This window comes from Salvelinus fontinalis, chromosome 21 (genome assembly GCF_029448725.1).
Source record: "Salvelinus fontinalis isolate EN_2023a chromosome 21, ASM2944872v1, whole genome shotgun sequence".
NCBI lineage: Eukaryota > Metazoa > Chordata > Actinopteri > Salmoniformes > Salmonidae > Salvelinus > Salvelinus fontinalis.
Window position 1 is genome coordinate 39080524 of NC_074685.1, and position 17485 is coordinate 39098008.

The 17485-nt window shown below is 43.0% G+C and overlaps 1 protein-coding gene across 1 annotated transcript in view; it reads left to right on the forward strand.

Annotated features, from left to right (window-relative positions):
• LOC129818867 (E3 ubiquitin-protein ligase UHRF1-like) overlaps positions 1 to 16037 on the forward strand; it is a 47611-nt gene extending 31574 nt beyond the window's left edge. Inside the window, exons 8-16 of the mRNA XM_055875152.1 lie at positions 1988 to 2095; positions 2424 to 2528; positions 4315 to 4421; positions 4670 to 4832; positions 11262 to 11399; positions 11798 to 12014; positions 12287 to 12438; positions 13238 to 13336; positions 14485 to 16037. Coding sequence (XP_055731127.1) covers positions 1988 to 2095; positions 2424 to 2528; positions 4315 to 4421; positions 4670 to 4832; positions 11262 to 11399; positions 11798 to 12014; positions 12287 to 12438; positions 13238 to 13336; positions 14485 to 14631 — 1236 coding nt within the window. The 3' untranslated portion in view covers positions 14632 to 16037. The remainder of the gene's footprint in view (positions 1 to 1987; positions 2096 to 2423; positions 2529 to 4314; positions 4422 to 4669; positions 4833 to 11261; positions 11400 to 11797; positions 12015 to 12286; positions 12439 to 13237; positions 13337 to 14484) is intronic.
• The last annotated feature ends 1448 nt before the right edge of the window (positions 16038 to 17485 follow it).

The following is a 17485-nucleotide window of genomic DNA, read 5'->3' on the forward strand; positions in this document are numbered from 1 at the left end:
CATCAGTATGCATGTCTGTGTCTTTTGTGTGGGCGTATGTAGTGTGTGTGTGTGTTGCGTTGTCAATGTAAGCATGTATAAGTGTGTGGGTAGAGTCCATTGTGTGTGTGCAAGAGAGTTTGTGTAAAAAAGGGTCAATGCAGGAAGTCCGGGTAGCTATTTTATTAGCTATTTAGCAGTCTTGTTTAAAAGTCTTATGACTTGGGGGTAGAAGCTGTTCAGGGTCCTCCTGTTGGTTCCAGACTATAAATGTTGGGCCTTCCTCTGACACCGCCTAGTATAGAGGTCCTGGAGGGCAGGGAGCTCGGCCCGAGCAATGTACTGGACCGTACGCACTACCCTCTGTAGCGCCTTGCTGTCGGATGCCAATCAGTTGTCATACTAAGTGGTGATGCAGCCAATCAAGATGCTCGGTGGTGCAGCTGTAGAACTTTTCAGCCTCCTGAGGGGGAAGAGGCATCGTCGTGCCTTTTGAAGCTCTCGGCCTGCTCCACTACAGCCCAGTCGATGTAAATGAGGGCGTGCTCGGCCCTCTGTTTCCTGTAGTCCACGGTCAGCTCTTATGTTTTACTGATGTTGAGGGAGAGGTTGTTGTCCTGGCACCACACTGCCAGGTCTCAGACCTCCCTATAGGCTGTGTCATCGTCGTCAGTGATTAGGCCTACCACCGTCGTGTTGTTTGCAAACTTCATGATGGTGTTGGAGTCGTGGGTGAACAGGGAGTACAGGATGGGACTAAGCACGCACCCCTGAGGGGCCTCTGTATTGTTGCATACCCTCAGAACCTGGGTTACTCCTTAATTACTTCACTTTGTTTAGAGCTGACTTCGCCCTGGGCTTTGAACGAGGCACCTGGCTCACGTTTGGGAAGCAGCCCGTGTCCAAAACAAATTCAATCAACTTTTACCCCACGCAAAACACGCCTGCACGGGCCATATTAATTGAATCCCCTCACTGAGTTCTCCTAAAGGAGTGCATTGGCAGGTAGCAGTAGTGACCAAATGGGAAGAAAACGGACTGAGACAGGGAGGGACTACCTGGACTTGTCCAATAAGAACCACTCAATTTCGTTTTCCATTGCAAAATGTTTTGCGGCATTGTACCCTACAAATTAGGGTTGCAAAATTACAGGAACTTTCAATAATTTCCCTGGTTTTCCTGAAATCCTGGTTGGAGGATTCCTGCTTATTCCCTCCTGATTATAGGATTCCTCTAACTGGGATTTTGGGAAAATCAGGGAAATTATTGAAAGTTCCCTGAAATGTGCAACCCTAGCCCTACTGAAAAAAAAAAAAAAAACTCTACTTTTTCTCTGTTTCCTTCCATTTGGTGCCCACTGAATATGGCCCAAGCCCACAGTGAGGCCTTTCTGCTCTGACTAAGCCGTGTGTAATTCTTTGTTGGCTCTCTCCTCTCAAGCTGTGAGGCGACGCTAACAATGCCATTTAAAATGACTCAGCAGAGTGAAGTTCTTTTCCTGGAACTAAACTTGAGGAAAAAGAACCCCATTGTTTCCCAGTATACAACATGGGTACTTCCCAAATGACACCCTATTGCCTATTTAGTGCACTCATTTTAACAAGGGTCCATAGGGCTCTGGTCAAAAATAGTGCACTATAGGAAATAGGGTGCCATTTAGAACGCATCCTATGTTAATTGAAAACAGCCTATTCTGTACATTAACATCTATATACATGAAAGTGCTAGAGGTTTTGTTTTTTTCATTATTTGTCTTATCATTTGGGAATGTTATGAGATAAGAAAGACTGAAGAATGAATCAAATTGTCCGACGCTTTTAATAAAAAAAAACATTTCCAGCCCTGAAAATGGATTATTGTTATATATACAACGCCATTCAGGTCTGATTATGCTATTATGGTAACTAAAGCTTCTACTAGTAAGCCCTTTGTTTATGTAATGTGTGTGGTCCAGTGTGGGAATACATGCTAGCTAAAACATACATGAATAGTTCCTTTCCTGTTACAGGGTATGGCCTGTGTGGGGCGCACTAAGGAATGTACCATCGTCCCCTCCAACCACTACGGGCCCGTACCTGGTGTTCCCGTGGGAACAACATGGAAGTTCCGCGTTCAGGTGAGCCAATAGCAACACGATTTCGTACCAGGTAGGGTGATACATGTTAGGTGATTCCTCACAGAGAACAGAGAAAATGTTTCGAACAATATGTTACATTTTCAAATCATGGCGACGTTGAATCCGAAAAGTTTGTTACTTTAAGCGAACTTTATTGGCTTATAGTTATCAACTCTGATATTCTGACACGGATTTGTTTACATAGCCTGTATCGCACGTTCCTTCCCTCTTTCTCTATCCCTCCCATATCTCACATCACCTATCCTGACTCTCCCCCACTCTTGTTCATTCTCCCTATCTATATTCTCCTCCCTTCCTGTGTTCCAAGGTGAGTGAAGCGGGAGTGCACAGGCCCCACGTGGGAGGTATCCACGGCCGCAGTAACGATGGCTCCTATTCGCTGGTGCTGGCCGGAGGCTTCGAGGATGAAGTGGTGGGTTTCTTTTGATTTCTTTTTTTAATTTTCATTTCTGCGGTTGCTGTGTTTGAACTAAGCAATCTAGGAGCGTGGGAGTGGGCTCTCTCCCTCTGTTTTCCCTCTCTATTCTCACTTCCTCTGATGTCCCATGCTGTTTGTTCTTGCTCTGTCTCGTCTTTAGCATGGGAGGAGGGTGGGATGGAGGGAGGATGGTAGTCTGTCTACCCATCCATCTGGCCCTCACACAGATGTTGTCTGTCTCCTTCTCACCCTTTATCATGTTTGACTTTCTTAAAGGATGTACGCAGTGTAAATCCTTTAAAGAATAAAGCATAGCTCTGGAGAGTGCATTTAAACCACTATGATGAATGTTTAACTAGGATTCGTCTGGAGGATGGATTAGGATGGACTTTGAACGTATTTTCTCTGGATTTTACAAAAGTGTTCATACCCATACATAGCCAGTTATAATTGTAATGGCTTAGCAGATAAGAAAAGACGATCAGTATTTACCTGGCTAAAAGAGAAGGAATGTAATATCTATTGTTTACAGGAAACTCATTCAACAATTTTAGATTAAGTTCTGTGGAAGAAGAAATATACTTTTACCACGGGCAAAGTAACTCAAAGGGGTGATGATATTAATTAACAATAATTCTGATCTGAATGTGCAAATTGTTCAAACAGATCCGCAAGGTAGATGGATTCTTTTAAATATGTTATTGGACCATAAACAGATTTGGCTCATTAATCGATAGGTAAATTGAAAGGTAAATTACTTTCCAAGGTTTTCCTCTATGATTTTGCCTGTGCTTAGCTCCATCCTGTATCTTTTTATCCTGAAAAACTCTCTAGTCCTTGCTGATGACAAGCATACCCATAACATGATGCAGCCACCACCATGCTTGAAAATAAGGAGGCAGTTAGTCAGTGATGTTGTGTTGGATTTGCCCAAAACATGAGGCTTTGCATTTAGGCCAGTGTATTCCTTTGGGAGTTTTTGTTTTTCAGAATTACTTTAGTACCATACAAGGCGCCTGTTTTGGAATATTCTGTATATTTGTGTTCTTCTTTTCGCTTGGTCATTTTTGTAATTATTGTGGAGTCCCTACAATGTTGTTGATCTGTCCTCAGTTTTCTCCCATCACAGCCATTGATCTCCGTAGCTGTTTTAAAATCACCAACGGTCTCATGGGAACATTCCTGAGCAGTTTCATTCCTGTCTTAATTTTTTTTTTGATTGAACCTTTATTTAACTAGGCAAGTCAGTTAAGAACAAATTCTTATTTACAACGACGGTCTACCCCGGCCAAACCCTAACGACGCTGGGCCAATTGTGCGCCACCCTATGGGACTCCCGATCATGGCCGGTTGTGATACAGCCTGGAATCAAACCAGGGTCTGTAGTGACGCCTCTAGCACTGAGATGCAGTGCCTTGGACCGCTGTGCCAGTCTGCAGCTCAGTTTAGAAGGATGACTGTATTTTTCTTCCACTTTGACATTAGAGTATTTTGAGTAGATTGTTGATTGTTGACCACTTTGTAACACAATACAATATGAAGAAATCCAAGGGTTATGAACACTTTTGCAAGGCACTGTATGTTGATTTAGCTGTGAGTCTCAGGCTGAGATGTCATACTTGTGACTTAGTCAGCTAAAGAAAATGCAAGATTAGTCCAGCATGTGCAGGGGCTGTGTTTTTAGGACTGTGTTTATATATGTGTGTGTGTGTGTGTGTGGGTGGTGTGTTTACATGGGTGTGTGTGTGTCTCCGTTTAACCCTCTGACCTCCACTGTCAGGACAGGGGAGATGAGTTCACCTACACGGGCAGCGGGGGTCGCGACCTTTCAGGGAACAAACGCATCGGGGAGCATTCCTTTGACCAGACCCTAACCCACTATAACAGGTACAGTAAACAAACAAACAAACAAAAGAAGTACTACCTGTCTAGTTCCTCTCCCTGGTTTCAACCAAGACGGCAGGCGTCATAGTGTACTTTTTTTATTACTCAAGTCAATGTAAAACTGTTGAAAGCCAGTGTTCGTCAACCTGTCCTGGAGACGCAAAGGGTGCTGAATCAAATGTGTTAGTGCTGAACTGGAATGAAAGCTAGCTCCCTTCATCACGTGACCCTTTTGACCCTTGACCTCTCAGGGCCCTGGCGCTGAACTGTGACGCCCCCATCAACGACAAGGATGGGGCGGAGTCCAGGAACTGGCGTGAAGGGAAGCCGGTGAGGGTGGTGCGGAGCTCCAAGGGACGACGCATCAGCAAGTACGCCCCGGAGGAGGGAAACCGCTACGATGGCATCTACAAGGTACATTAGCTAGGGAACTAACTTCTATCATATGAAATTGCAATACATACAGTTGAAGTCGGAAGTGTACATACACGTAGGTTGGAGTCATTAAAACTCGTTTTTCAACCACTCCACAAATTTCTAGTTAACAAACTTTAGTTTTGGCAAGTCGGTTAGGACATCTACTTTGTGCATGACACAAGTCATTTTTCCAACAATTGTTTTCAGACAGATTATTTCACTTTAATTCACTGTATACCGATTCCAGAAGTTGGCATACACTAAGTTGACTGTGCCTTTAAACAGCTTGGAAAATTCCAGAAAAGGACATCATGGCTTTAGAAGCTTCTGATAGGGTAATTGATATCATTTGAGTCAATTGGAAGTGTACCTGTGGATCTATTTCAAGGCCTACCTTCAAAATCAGTGCCTGTTTGCTTGACATCATGGGAAAATCAAAAGACATCAGCCAAGACCTCAGAAAAAAGATTGTAGACCTCCACAAGTCTGGTTCATCCTTGGGAGCAATTTCCAAATGCCTAAAGGTACCATGTTCATCTGTACAAACAATAGTACGCAAGTATAAACACCATGGGACCACGCAGCCGTCATACCGCTCGGGAAGGAGACACATACTGTCTCCTAGAGATGAACGTACTTTGGTGCGAAAAGTGCAAATCAATCCCAGAACAATAGCAAAGGACCTTGTGAAGATGCTGGAGGAAACCGGTACAAAAGTGTCTATATCCACAATAAAACGAGTCCTATATCGACCTAACTTGAAAGGCCGCTCAGCAAGGAAGAAGCCACTGCTCCAAAACCGCCATTAAAAAAAGCCAGACTACGGTTTGCAACTGCACATGGGGACAAAGATCGTACTTTTTGGAGAAATGTCCTCTGGTCTGATGAAACAAAAATAGAACTGTTTGGCCATAATGGCCATTGATATGTTTGGAGGAAAAAGGGGGGGGGGGGGGGGCTTTTAAGCCGAAGAACACCATCCCAACCGTGAAGCACGGTGGTGGCAGCATCATCATGTTGTGTGGGTGCTTTGCTGCAGGAGGGACTGGTGCACTTCACAAAATAGATGGCATCATGAGGGAGGAAAATTATGTGGATATATTGAAGTAACATCTCAAGACACCAGTCAGGAAGTTAAAGCTTAGTCGCAAGTGGACAATGACCCCAAGCATACTTCCAAAGTTGTGTCAAAATGTCTTAAGGACAACAAAGTCAAGGTATTGGAGAGGCCATCACAAAGCCCTGACCTCAATCCTATAGAAATTTTTGGGCAGAACTGAAAAAGTGTGTGAGAGCAAGGAGGCCTACAAACCTGACTCCGTTACACCAGCTCTATCAGGAGGAATGGGCCAAAATTCACCCAACTTATTGTGGGAAGCTTGTGGAAGGCTACACGAAACGTTTGACCCAAGTTAAACAATTTAAAGGCAATGCTACCAAATACTAATTGAGTGTATGTAAACTTCTGACCCACTGGGAATGTGATGAAAGAAATATTTATTTTATTTTTATTTTTATTTAACCAGGAAGGGCTCATTGAGATTTAAAATATATTTTTAAAAAGCGTCCTGGCCAAGATAGGCAGCACCAAGTCATTACAAAAATTACACACAAAAAAAGACAAACAACATGAACAACTACAAGTAATCTAGTAAAAACCATAGAATTCACAAAAGTATAACAAAATCAAAAACAGCAAATTAAAAACATTGACAGGTCAGGGAAACGGTCTCAAGATCATTCATCGGTGATTTTAAAAATACCAATCGGGACAAGTTCTTTCAGTTTAAGGTATTTTGTAAGGCGTTACAAGACTATGGCGCGGAGTACATAAAAGCCCTTTTACCAAATTCAGTTCGGACATTTGGAACAGTTAGCAGGATCAAGTCCAGCGAACGAAGAGAGTACCCACCACATTTCTGAACAATAAAAATGCCTAAATAAAAAGGTAGTACACCCAAAATGGCTTTGTAAATAAAAGTATACCAGTGACTGAGCCTTTGAGTGACTAGAGAAGGCCAGCCAACCCTGGTATACAAAGTGCAGTGGTGCGTAAGGGTTTTGCAGTTTAAAATAAATCTCAAAATGCCATGGTAAAGGGTGTCAATTGATCTCAAACACTGAGCAGAAGCATTCATATATAAAATATCCCCATAGTCTAGTAAAGGCATAAATGTAGCTGATACTAGCCTCCTTCTTGCTTCAAAAGATAAACAGGCCTTATTCCTAAAATAAAATACCAATTTCAGCTTAAATTTTTTTTGTAAGTTGTTGAATATGCAATTTAAAAGAGGCCGTCAATTAAAATTCCAAGATATTTATATAAGGTTACAACCTCAATCTCCTTGCCCTGACAGGTAGTAATAGGTGAAAGGTTTAGAGGTCTATTTCTTGCTTTAGAAAACACCATTAGTTTAGTTTTGTCAGTATTGAGGATAAGCTTCAATTGACACAAGGTATGTTGAACAGTATTAAAAGCAGTTTGCAAGTTCTGGAAAGCTTTTGTAAGAGACGAGGCACAACAGTATCATCAGCATAAAAATGAAGTTGTGCATTTTGGACATTTTTGTCTAAATCATTTATATAAATAGTGAATAAGAGAGGACCAAGTACAGAGCCTTGGGGCACACCATTCAGGACAGACAATTTAACAGACATAAGCCCATCAAATTGAGTGCACTGAGTTCTATCAGACAGATAGTTAGCAAACCATGCAACTGCATGCTCTGAAAGACCTACACTCGACAATCTCTGCCTTAGTATAGCATGATCAACTGTATCAAAAGCCTTAGAAAGATCAATAAAAAGTGAAACAGTGGTGTTTTTTGTCAAGGGCTTCAGTGATATCATTTAAAAGCTTCATGGCTGCTGTAATTGTGCTATGCTTCTTCCTGAAGCCCGATTGGTACATTGATAAAATAGAGTTAGTAAATAACTCTTTTAGCTGTTCACTCACAAGAGTTTCAAGTATTTTCACCAGGGGTGACAGCTTTGCGATTGGCCTATAATTATTTAAAAGAGTTGGATCTCCCCCTTTTAAAAGTGGTAGGACAAATGCTGATTTCCAGATCTTTGGAATTTCATTACATTCCAGGATTAGATTGAACAGATATGTAAGTGGTTCAGCTATGAAATCAGCTGCCAGATTTAAAAAGCAGGGATCCAAAAGATCAGGACCTGCAGGCTTTCTTTGATCTAAGGATTTCAGTGCTTTATGTACCACCTGCACTGAGAATGGCAAAAATCTACAAGTTTGACCAGCTCTCACTGGTTCATCCACACAGGGTTGTACAGAGACAGAGGACACTGAATCAAACAGCCTACCAGATGATACAAAGTGCTCATTGAAACAATTCAGCATTTCAGTTTTGTCATATATAGCAACAGAGTCCTTCAATACACATGACGGTAATTCATTAACATTACTGTTACCAGACATAGACTTAATAGCCTTCCAAAACGTTCTAGGGTCATTCAGGTTATCAGTGGTAACAGACATAAAATATTCAGACTTTTCCTGAGAAGAAACGAACACTTGTTTCATAACTGCCTAAAAATAAGCCAATCAGCATCAGAACATGATTTCCTTGCTTAAGCCCAGGCTAGATTACGGTCGTGAATAATACAAGACAGCTCAGAAGAAAACCATGGATTATCCCGCCCTTTAACCCTGAAACGCGGAATGGGGCATGTTTGTTTACTATTTGGGAAAAAACATGAAAGAATTTCCAGGCAGTTTCCACATCAGGGATAAGCTCAATCTTGCTCCAGTCAAAATAAAACAAATCATGAAAGAAAGCCTGCTCATTAAAACACTTCAAATTTCTCTTACGTATAAAACGTGGGTTTGTCTTAGGAACCTTAGTATTTCTAACAGCAACAACAGCACAATGGTCACTTAAATCATTACAAAAAACACCAATCGCAGAATATTTATGTGGAACATTTGTCAATATCAAATCAATCAGGGTAGATTTATCTGGGCATTTAAGATTTGGGCGAGTGGGTGAGTTTAATCAACTGGGTAAGATTCATAGAATTACAAAACATTTTTAAATCATCAGACACCGGCTTTAACCAACACCAGTTGAGATCACCAATCAAGATCATTTCACTGTAAAGAAGTTTAGACATAAGGTGCGTCAAAGAAGAAAATGCATCACCGAGAGCAGAGGGGGGTCTATAACAGCCAATCACAGTTATAGAGAGGCCCTTTGAAACCTCAATATTCAAAGCAAGAAATTCCAACTGTTTACAAATAGTTTCACACTTTGCCACACTTACAGGGAATTTATTTTTTACATATATAGCCACACCCCCACCTTTCTTAACCCGATCAGTGCGATAAACATTGTAACCACTTATACAAATATCCTTATCGAAAACAGACTTGCTGAGCCAGGTTTCAGAAAACACAATTACATCAGCATCAATTGATTTAGCCCAAATCCTAACCCCATCAATTTTAGACAACAGGCTGCGTACATTTAAATGAAAAATACCAAAACCAGATCTTGATTTAAAATCAGAGGGGGTTTGGAGACATTGCATATCAGGGCCAGGGTTAGGTTGCACGTTACCTGATATCAACAACAGAAGAATAACTAGGCACCTCTGTTTAATAACATTGCACGGCTTCTCTTTTTTAAGAGACCTACTGCAATCGAATTCTACAAGTGAGTTTCCAGACAATACAAAAGTAATTTAAAACCATTAGACTTTGGTAGTGACACAAGTTCGTACTGTTCACATCATGCCACAAATGCATCGGCACTTGGACGAGTGGACCGAGTGAAAAAGAGCGAGTTCCTGCAGACAAAATGTCTAATGGACGGGAGGGAGAGCACATTGTCCGATGTACTCACCCAGCGACAATGTTCGTTTTCTCCAGAGTTCAGTAAAGTCAGTGCACAAAGCAATACCACAAAAATTGTCATTTTTTTTGACAAATGTAAGAAAAAATAGAGGCAAGGGAAGGTAAGGGGAGAGCGGGACAGCGTGTATGTATGAGTCTGAATGTGAGTATTTGCGCGTGTGAGTAGATTGGGTGTTGAGGTCGATTGAGAGAACGGGTTGGGGATTGTTGAGCTGCCACTGACAGCCAGGCGAAGAGCAAAAAGGAGCAGCTTGAACAAGACACTCCGCGGACGAAGGAGGAACTCAGGCCAGCCAGAGATAGGGTTACTTTGGTAAACTTCAAGTAATGAAGTGCCGAGTTGAGGAGGACTCGTGATCTTTACACCAACAAAAACAAAATAATTTGCACAACACAACAAAGTTACTCAACCATAAATAAATAGGTTATTAGTAGGTTAAAATGTACTAGTCACAGACAAACGACTTGACATGCTGCCATCTTGGATTATTCTGACATTTCACATTCTTAAAATAAAGTGGTTATTCTAACTGGCCTAAAACAGGGAATTATTACTAGGCTTAAATGTCAGGAATTGTGAAAGACTGAATTTAAATGTGTTAGGCTAAGGTGTATGTAAACTTCTGACTTCAACTGTACTTCCATGCAGTAGTATTTTGTTTGTATTGCCATATTGGTTGATACTTAGAAGGCATGCCCATTACGTTGCTTTATACTAAGTTGTATGCTATAGTGTGGATATTAGAATAGAGCCCTGGTGGCTCCTTGCCTGTCACTCAACCTCCTCTCATGAACATTCACTGGAGCACGCCATTTTGGATCCTTTATGCGTTACCTCTCTCCTAGTCCCTTGTGACAAACTGTTAACAGCCGTTTGGTTGTAAAATCAGAAATGCATTACAAATGTAATACAAAACAGCATCAAAATAAATCAAATGAAGATATTATTGGGCCTGGTCCTCATTATGAGTCATGCTTTTTGATCACATCTTGATTTCCCCAGATGGGCCATTACGGTAAACACAACACGCATGGTTTCAGGGCTGTAGCAATCGCTAACAAGACAAGATGAGGAAATATTTCATCTGAATCTGCTCTTTTTGCCATCCTTTTTAGAATGAGGAATTTTCAAAGCAATATTATTTTTAGTGCTATCCCTGTCTTACTATAAACTCCTGTTAGGCAGCATCGACATCCAGTGACGATATAACTATGTGCCCATAGAAATAGAATTTCTAGAACGAACATTCCCATTCAAGTCTGTGTGCCGTGGAGCAGCAGTAATTATTTTTCTGTGTAAGTGTAACGGATATGAAATGGCTAGTTAGTTAGCGGTGCTGCGCGCTAATAGCATTTCAATCGGTGACGTCACTCGCTTTGAGACCCTGAAGTAGTGGTTCCCCTTGCTCTGCAAGGGCCGCGGCTTTTGTGGAGCGATGGGTAACGATGCTTCGTGGGTGACAGTTGTTGATGTGTGCAGAAGGTCCCTGGTTCGCGCCCGTGTCGGGGCGAGGGGACGGTCTAAAGTTATACTGTTACATATGTCTCAGGTGGTGAAGTACTGGCCGGAGATAGGGAAGTGTGGTTTCCTGGTGTGGCGGTACCTGTTGCGGAGGGATGACCTGGAGCCTGCTCCCTGGACACCTGAGGGCCTGGAGCGCATCCAGAAACTGGGCCTAGCTGTGCAGGTAAGTGAGGGTCTTCTGTCCACCTGCATTTGTTTTATAGGACATTATGATAGTATGAAAAGGATAGGACAGGCTTTTGGTTGTGGCTGTCTCTCTTTTTTTATGTCTTAATTTCTCAAATTAAAAGTGCAATATTCTGAAATCGCTCCACCATTTCCTTGTTGGAGAAATGGGAGTAGTTCGCCTAATTTCAGTTTTATTGACAAAACAAGCACGAATCATTGTACCATCTAAACCGCTGTGAAATAGTATATTTTCAGTAACCACAAATATTGTATTGTTCCTTTGTTTGTTAAAGACAGTTGATTTTTTTTATCTGACGGTCTTGACTGTCTCTCTGAGTGCCCCTACTACAGTATCCTCTGTGTTTTTGTATGACTGTCTCTTTGCCTCCACAGTATCCTCCAGGTTACGTGGAGGCCATGGCCAACAAGACCAAGAAGGAGGCTAACGCTCGACCAGGGTGCACTAGGAGCAAGAAGCAACCTGGACGGGGACGGCCACGGCTACACCCCCTGGAGAAGAAGGTGAAGGAGGACGAGAAGAAGCCCATGGAGGGTACAGAACAGCCACAGAGCAACGGCAGTCAGAAGACACCCAAGGACAAGGAGACAGGTACCTGTTGAGACACAGCTAGGAATATAAGCCAGAGACAGAAGAGATGTATTTTTAGCTTTGTGTGTACAGTATACTGTATATCTTGTGCACTGCTATGTGGAATTGCCACTAGGAAAGGGGGGGGGATTACCAAAAGATATGAAGCCAGTTATGACAAGGCATTTCAGGGGTTGTTTTGAAGGTGTCAAATAAAATGTTACCCCATCTTTGAATAGAATCGATATGTGTACATGCATCCATAAGCAACGTGTGTTGGTGTGCTTTGTCAGAGGTGTGTAAGGAGTCGGCGGAGCCCCGGGCCAAGCGTCTGAAGATGGAGGAGGCGTTCCAGCTGACAGAGCAGCAGCAGAGCCTCATCAAGGAGGACCAACCCAACAAGAAGAACTGGGACGAGGCCATGGGACACCTCAAGGAGGGGCCGGTGTGTATACACTACCACCCTACCTCAGTCACCTCACTAACTACCTCACTGACCACTAGGCTAACTACAACTATACTGAACTAAAATATAAACGCACATGTAAAGTGTTGGTCCCATTTTTCATGAGCTGAAATAAAAATCCCAGGAATGTTCCATACGCACAAAAAGCTTATTTCGCTCCAATTTTGTGCACAAATTTGTTTACATCCCTGTTAGTGAGTATTTCTCCTTTGCCAAGATAATCCATCCACCTGACAGGTGTAACATCCAACCAGCCTCACAGTGGGTGGGCCTGGCTCCCCAGTGGGTGAACCTGGCTCCCCAGTGGGTGAACCTGGCTCCCCAGTGGGTGGACCTGGCTCCCCAGTGGGTGGACCTGGCTCCCCAGTGGGTGGACCTGGCTCCCCAGTGGGTGGACCTGGCTCCCCAGTGGGTGGACCTGGCTCCCCAGTGGGTGGACCTGGCTCCCCAGTGGGTGGACCTGGCTCCCCAGTGGGTGGGCCCCTGCCCAGTCATGTGAAATCCATAGTTTAGGGCTTAGTGAATGTATTTTAATTGACAGATTTCCTTCTACACAATACTGCCTCACAATGTAGTCTCCTGACTTACTACTTCTAAACAATAGGTGAACCAACACAAGAGTCTCAGCTAGCTACACAACCTACCGACAAGGACTTGTATGCACTTCTATTAAATGAAATGAAGCAGATGATCCATGGGCTAACTAAGATGTGTGATGCCGCTGTTACTATTGTGACAGCTGAGCCTTTAATTCCTGTGTTCCTGTCTTTCTCTGTAGAACTTCCTGAGGAAGGTGGAACAGACCTTCATGTGTGTCTGCTGCCAAGAGCTGGCCTACCAACCGGTCACCACTGTCTGCGCTCACAACGTCTGCAAGGTGTGTAATGTGTGTGTGTGCACTTGCATCCGTTGTAATGATTTGTTTGCTGGACTATAATTGAGGACTAATTGCGGTGTGGTAATGTAAATGATAAACAAAAGTTGGTAAAAGTATGGTGACGTGACAAAAACCGAAAACGAGATATTAGATCCGTTGAAACGACAAAGGTCTAAGAAGGGATCTTTTGAGGAACACCACAAGACATCATAACCTTATTAAGTATGAAACACACCAAGCATGTCACTGCCGATAGGTACTTATCACAGTGGGAAGCAGTTCCTTTTCTTGCTAGAATGAAAGCGGTACCTGCTGCGTGACAGACAATCGCAATGCGTGTCAGTGACCAACAACTTGACTGAGCCAGTCAGAGAGCGCGAACCCCCATGTGGAGGAGCCCAAAAAATAATTAAAATGGCATTTTCACCGTACATTTCACCGTACATGCACTGTAGGCTATGGGATGGTAGCTAGCTAAGTGCACAGACACAATAAACACAACACTAAATACTTCCTTAGCTAGCTAACTAGCTATGTTGTGCTAGCTAGCGAATATGCTAATGCTAGCTAAACATTTGGCTATGGATAGTGAATTCAATTGTTTATTCGTCATCTTGCTAGGTAGTTATCTAGCTGTGGCCATATGGCTAGTATCAACAAGGGTTTTCTACAACTTAGCAAGATGGCTTTGAATCTAAACCATAAGCAATACGGAGCGGCAGAGTAGCCTAGTGGTTAGAGCGTTGGACTCGTAACCGAAAGGTTTCTGCCCCTGAACAAGGCACTGTTCCTAGACCGTCATTGAAAATAAGAATTTGTTCTTTTAACTGACTTGCCTAGTTAAATAAAGGTAAAAAAATCAAAAATGTATACGCACAGATATGCATTGCCAAACATAGCTACTGTCACCTGGTTTGGAGTCTTTTAATAACAAGGATGAGTGGCTGACGACTTCCAAGGTGTTTGCTTGGTGAAAACAAAAAAAGATTGACTGCCCGACACTGTTCAGAGGTGCTAAATACTGTCGGCAGGCGAACATTTGACAATCCTACCAGTGCGTCTGAGCTTTTACTTACCCATGCTGTTCTGTGATCTGTGGCATTCTCACTCTTTGTCTCTCACTCTCTCCCTCCCTCCCTCCACCCCAGACCTGTTTGTTGCGGTCTTTCCGAGCGGAAGTGCACACCTGCCCTGCATGTCGCCACGACCTGGGTAAAGATTACATCATGGTCCTCAACAAGACTCTTCAGCTGCTGTTGGACCAGTTCTTTCCTGGCTACAGCAAGGGCCGATGAGGCCACACACACACGCACACACACACACACACACACACACACACTACATGTACACGGCGACACACACATACACACACATAGATACACACATTTGCACTTACACAAGTAGTTACACAAATCACATACCGATGATGCACACATACAAAACCTACGTATAGACATACATTGGTACACACATACATGCCACCTGTTGAACTTGGACTGTCCCCATTAACTTCACCAGCCTGAAATCATCCATGCCTCAGAAGACCTCTCCTGAGCACCACCCACCCCTAACCCTGCCATGGATTCCCTTCCTGGGTACCACCACCCCTTAACCCCCCAAAGGGTTCCCTTCTTCCCAAGCCTTCCACGTCCCCAGTCCGCAGAACTTAGCAGTTCATCACCTGTCCATGTGAGGAACAGCCAGCGAGGATGCTAACCATAGCCATGTAGAGAATATATGGCTCTAACGCTACGTAGCCTCCAGGGGGAAGGTGCCTGAAGTCAGCACCTATAGGGGTTTGGGGTCACAACCTAGGGAAGCGGGGTGATGGGAAATGTAGTGTACAATGTTAGTTTTTTTCTTTGTTACTGGTCCATTTGAATTTCAGCCTGTTCCTCCCTTCTTCTCTCTGATCTCCGTTCCTTTTTTGTTTGTTTTCGTGGTGATGTCCTTTTCATTCAAAGAATTCAGGATTTTTTAAAGACATGCAAATGCAAAATGTTTTAAATTATGCTATGGTCTCTAAAGCAGCAAACTGTGATGTGCATTCCTTCCTACTGCTCAAGGCGCAAATATACAGAACAGAAAATAATTTTCTCTCTTCTGTATCGACTCGCAAGCTAATAGTTTCCTTCTCCTCTGTGAGCTTTGCTTCGTCCCCACCGTCCCTAGGGTTGCAAGATTCCGGTAACTGCCCAACATTCCAGAAATCCCGGTTGAAAGATTCATGTAATCAGGAGGGAGAAAGCAGGAAATCCAGGAATCCTTCAACTGGGATTTTTGGAAAACCTGTGAGAATTTTGGGAACATTTGCAATCTTACCTGCCCCCAGTCGTGTACTCTACTTACCACTGCCGTGGACTACAGTAACTGTCTAGACGTCAGGTGGATGCTTCGCTTCAGCTTTACTGTTGTGTTCTGTTTTCTTTTGCACTTATATTGAAGAAAAAGAGATGTTGAAAATAAAAAAAGTCATGTCTATAATTTCCTATAATGCTACTACAACATATGGCATTTTTCTATAATTTTAGTTGCCTATTCTACTTTAGTCATTAGTTATTATTTTATGTGGCAACCTCTACCTGCTGCTGTCAGCCTGATTGAAGAGTTTCATTGCTTCACATTGTGATCTGAAATTTTATACATGGTATAATAATACTTGATATGCACCTATTAAATATTTTGATTCCAGAAAAAACTATTTTCTGCTCAGTTTTCTTCCAGCACAAACTGGGCTTCTGCGGGCCTCAGCGGAAACATTGGGTTCTGGCTGCCATTCATGCCAAGAGGACAATCTTCCTCTCTGCTCCCGTCACTCCACCTCATTCAGATTCCACCTAGTTTCTGCTATATTGCTGTTACAAAACCAGTGCTATAACATCTGTGAAGGACTGGAGAAACTTGCCTGCGTTTACACAGGTGGCCTAATTCTGATCTTCTGCCACTAATTGGTCTTTTGACCAATCCAATCAGATCCTTTGCCAATAATTGGGCAAAATATCAGAATTGGGCTGCCTGTGTAAATGCAGCCTCTATATATAGATTAGTCTGAGATTGAGAATGTTAATGCGTAGAGGCCCCATGTATAGGTAGGTACCTATTACCTACTCAACTGATCAGTGTAGTAGAGCCACAGCCAGGCGCTGTGCTATGACCCGGCTACTATACTAGGCGAACAGTTTCTACGGTGAAGTGTAAATGGTCCCGAACGCTGAGCTGAGTATGCAGGATGGAACGTTAGACTTTCTGTGCCACTGATTGCAACGTAATGGTTCCACTTTTTAAAACCCAGACAGATAAACCCATGGAGAAGGTGATCACAGAATGAATTGGGGTAGAATAGAGCCAGGTTTTCTTGAGTAGAGGATTCTGCAGGTGATATGGCATACATACAAAGAACGTGAGATGTAGTGCCTCTGTAACGTTTCCATTTGAATGATCAGAGATAAACCCATTGAAGGTAGTCACTGTCTAAGTTTGTCTTTGTATAGGGACGAGGGAGAGAGGATTATTTCACCCTTGGATTCTGCAGGTGAAACCAACGCAGCCAGGTAAATCTTGACTGAGTAGACTAAACAGGATTTCTCACCTCGATTGTGCAGGTAAAACGCCATACATACAAAATGGTGCAGGTGATAACTAGGAACATTGTTGTTGACCTCATGGTGGGATGGAAGGAGCATTCCTTTGTGGTGAGCTGCCCCCTAGTGGAGTAACATATTACACTTTTCAAGCCTCCAAGACGTACCCTAATTTAACTGGCCTATTTCGCCTACTGCGCAAACATTACTAGGGCTGCATTCTGATTTCTCTACCCTTCTCCTGAAGTGTGCACTAGTATGCATTTAAAAGCATTGGATTAGTGCAAGCATAGCTGGATGGCATTTCAACCACATTCCTCACACCGGTTCATTACTTTAAAATCCATGAGGGGGGGAGTCTACGAGTGCATACTGTTGGAGAAGGGGAATAAAGCCCTAGTGTGCAAACAAAGTATTTTTCTCAATCTCTTGATTCTGCACATCCTCAAAATGCATCGGAAGGTTCGAAGGGAGTGGATCTGGGCCCTCTTCCTCCAATGCAATTGACACAGCAAAGACTAATTGATTTAAGCCATGGAAACCATTTGAATAACTAGAGCTACGTTTA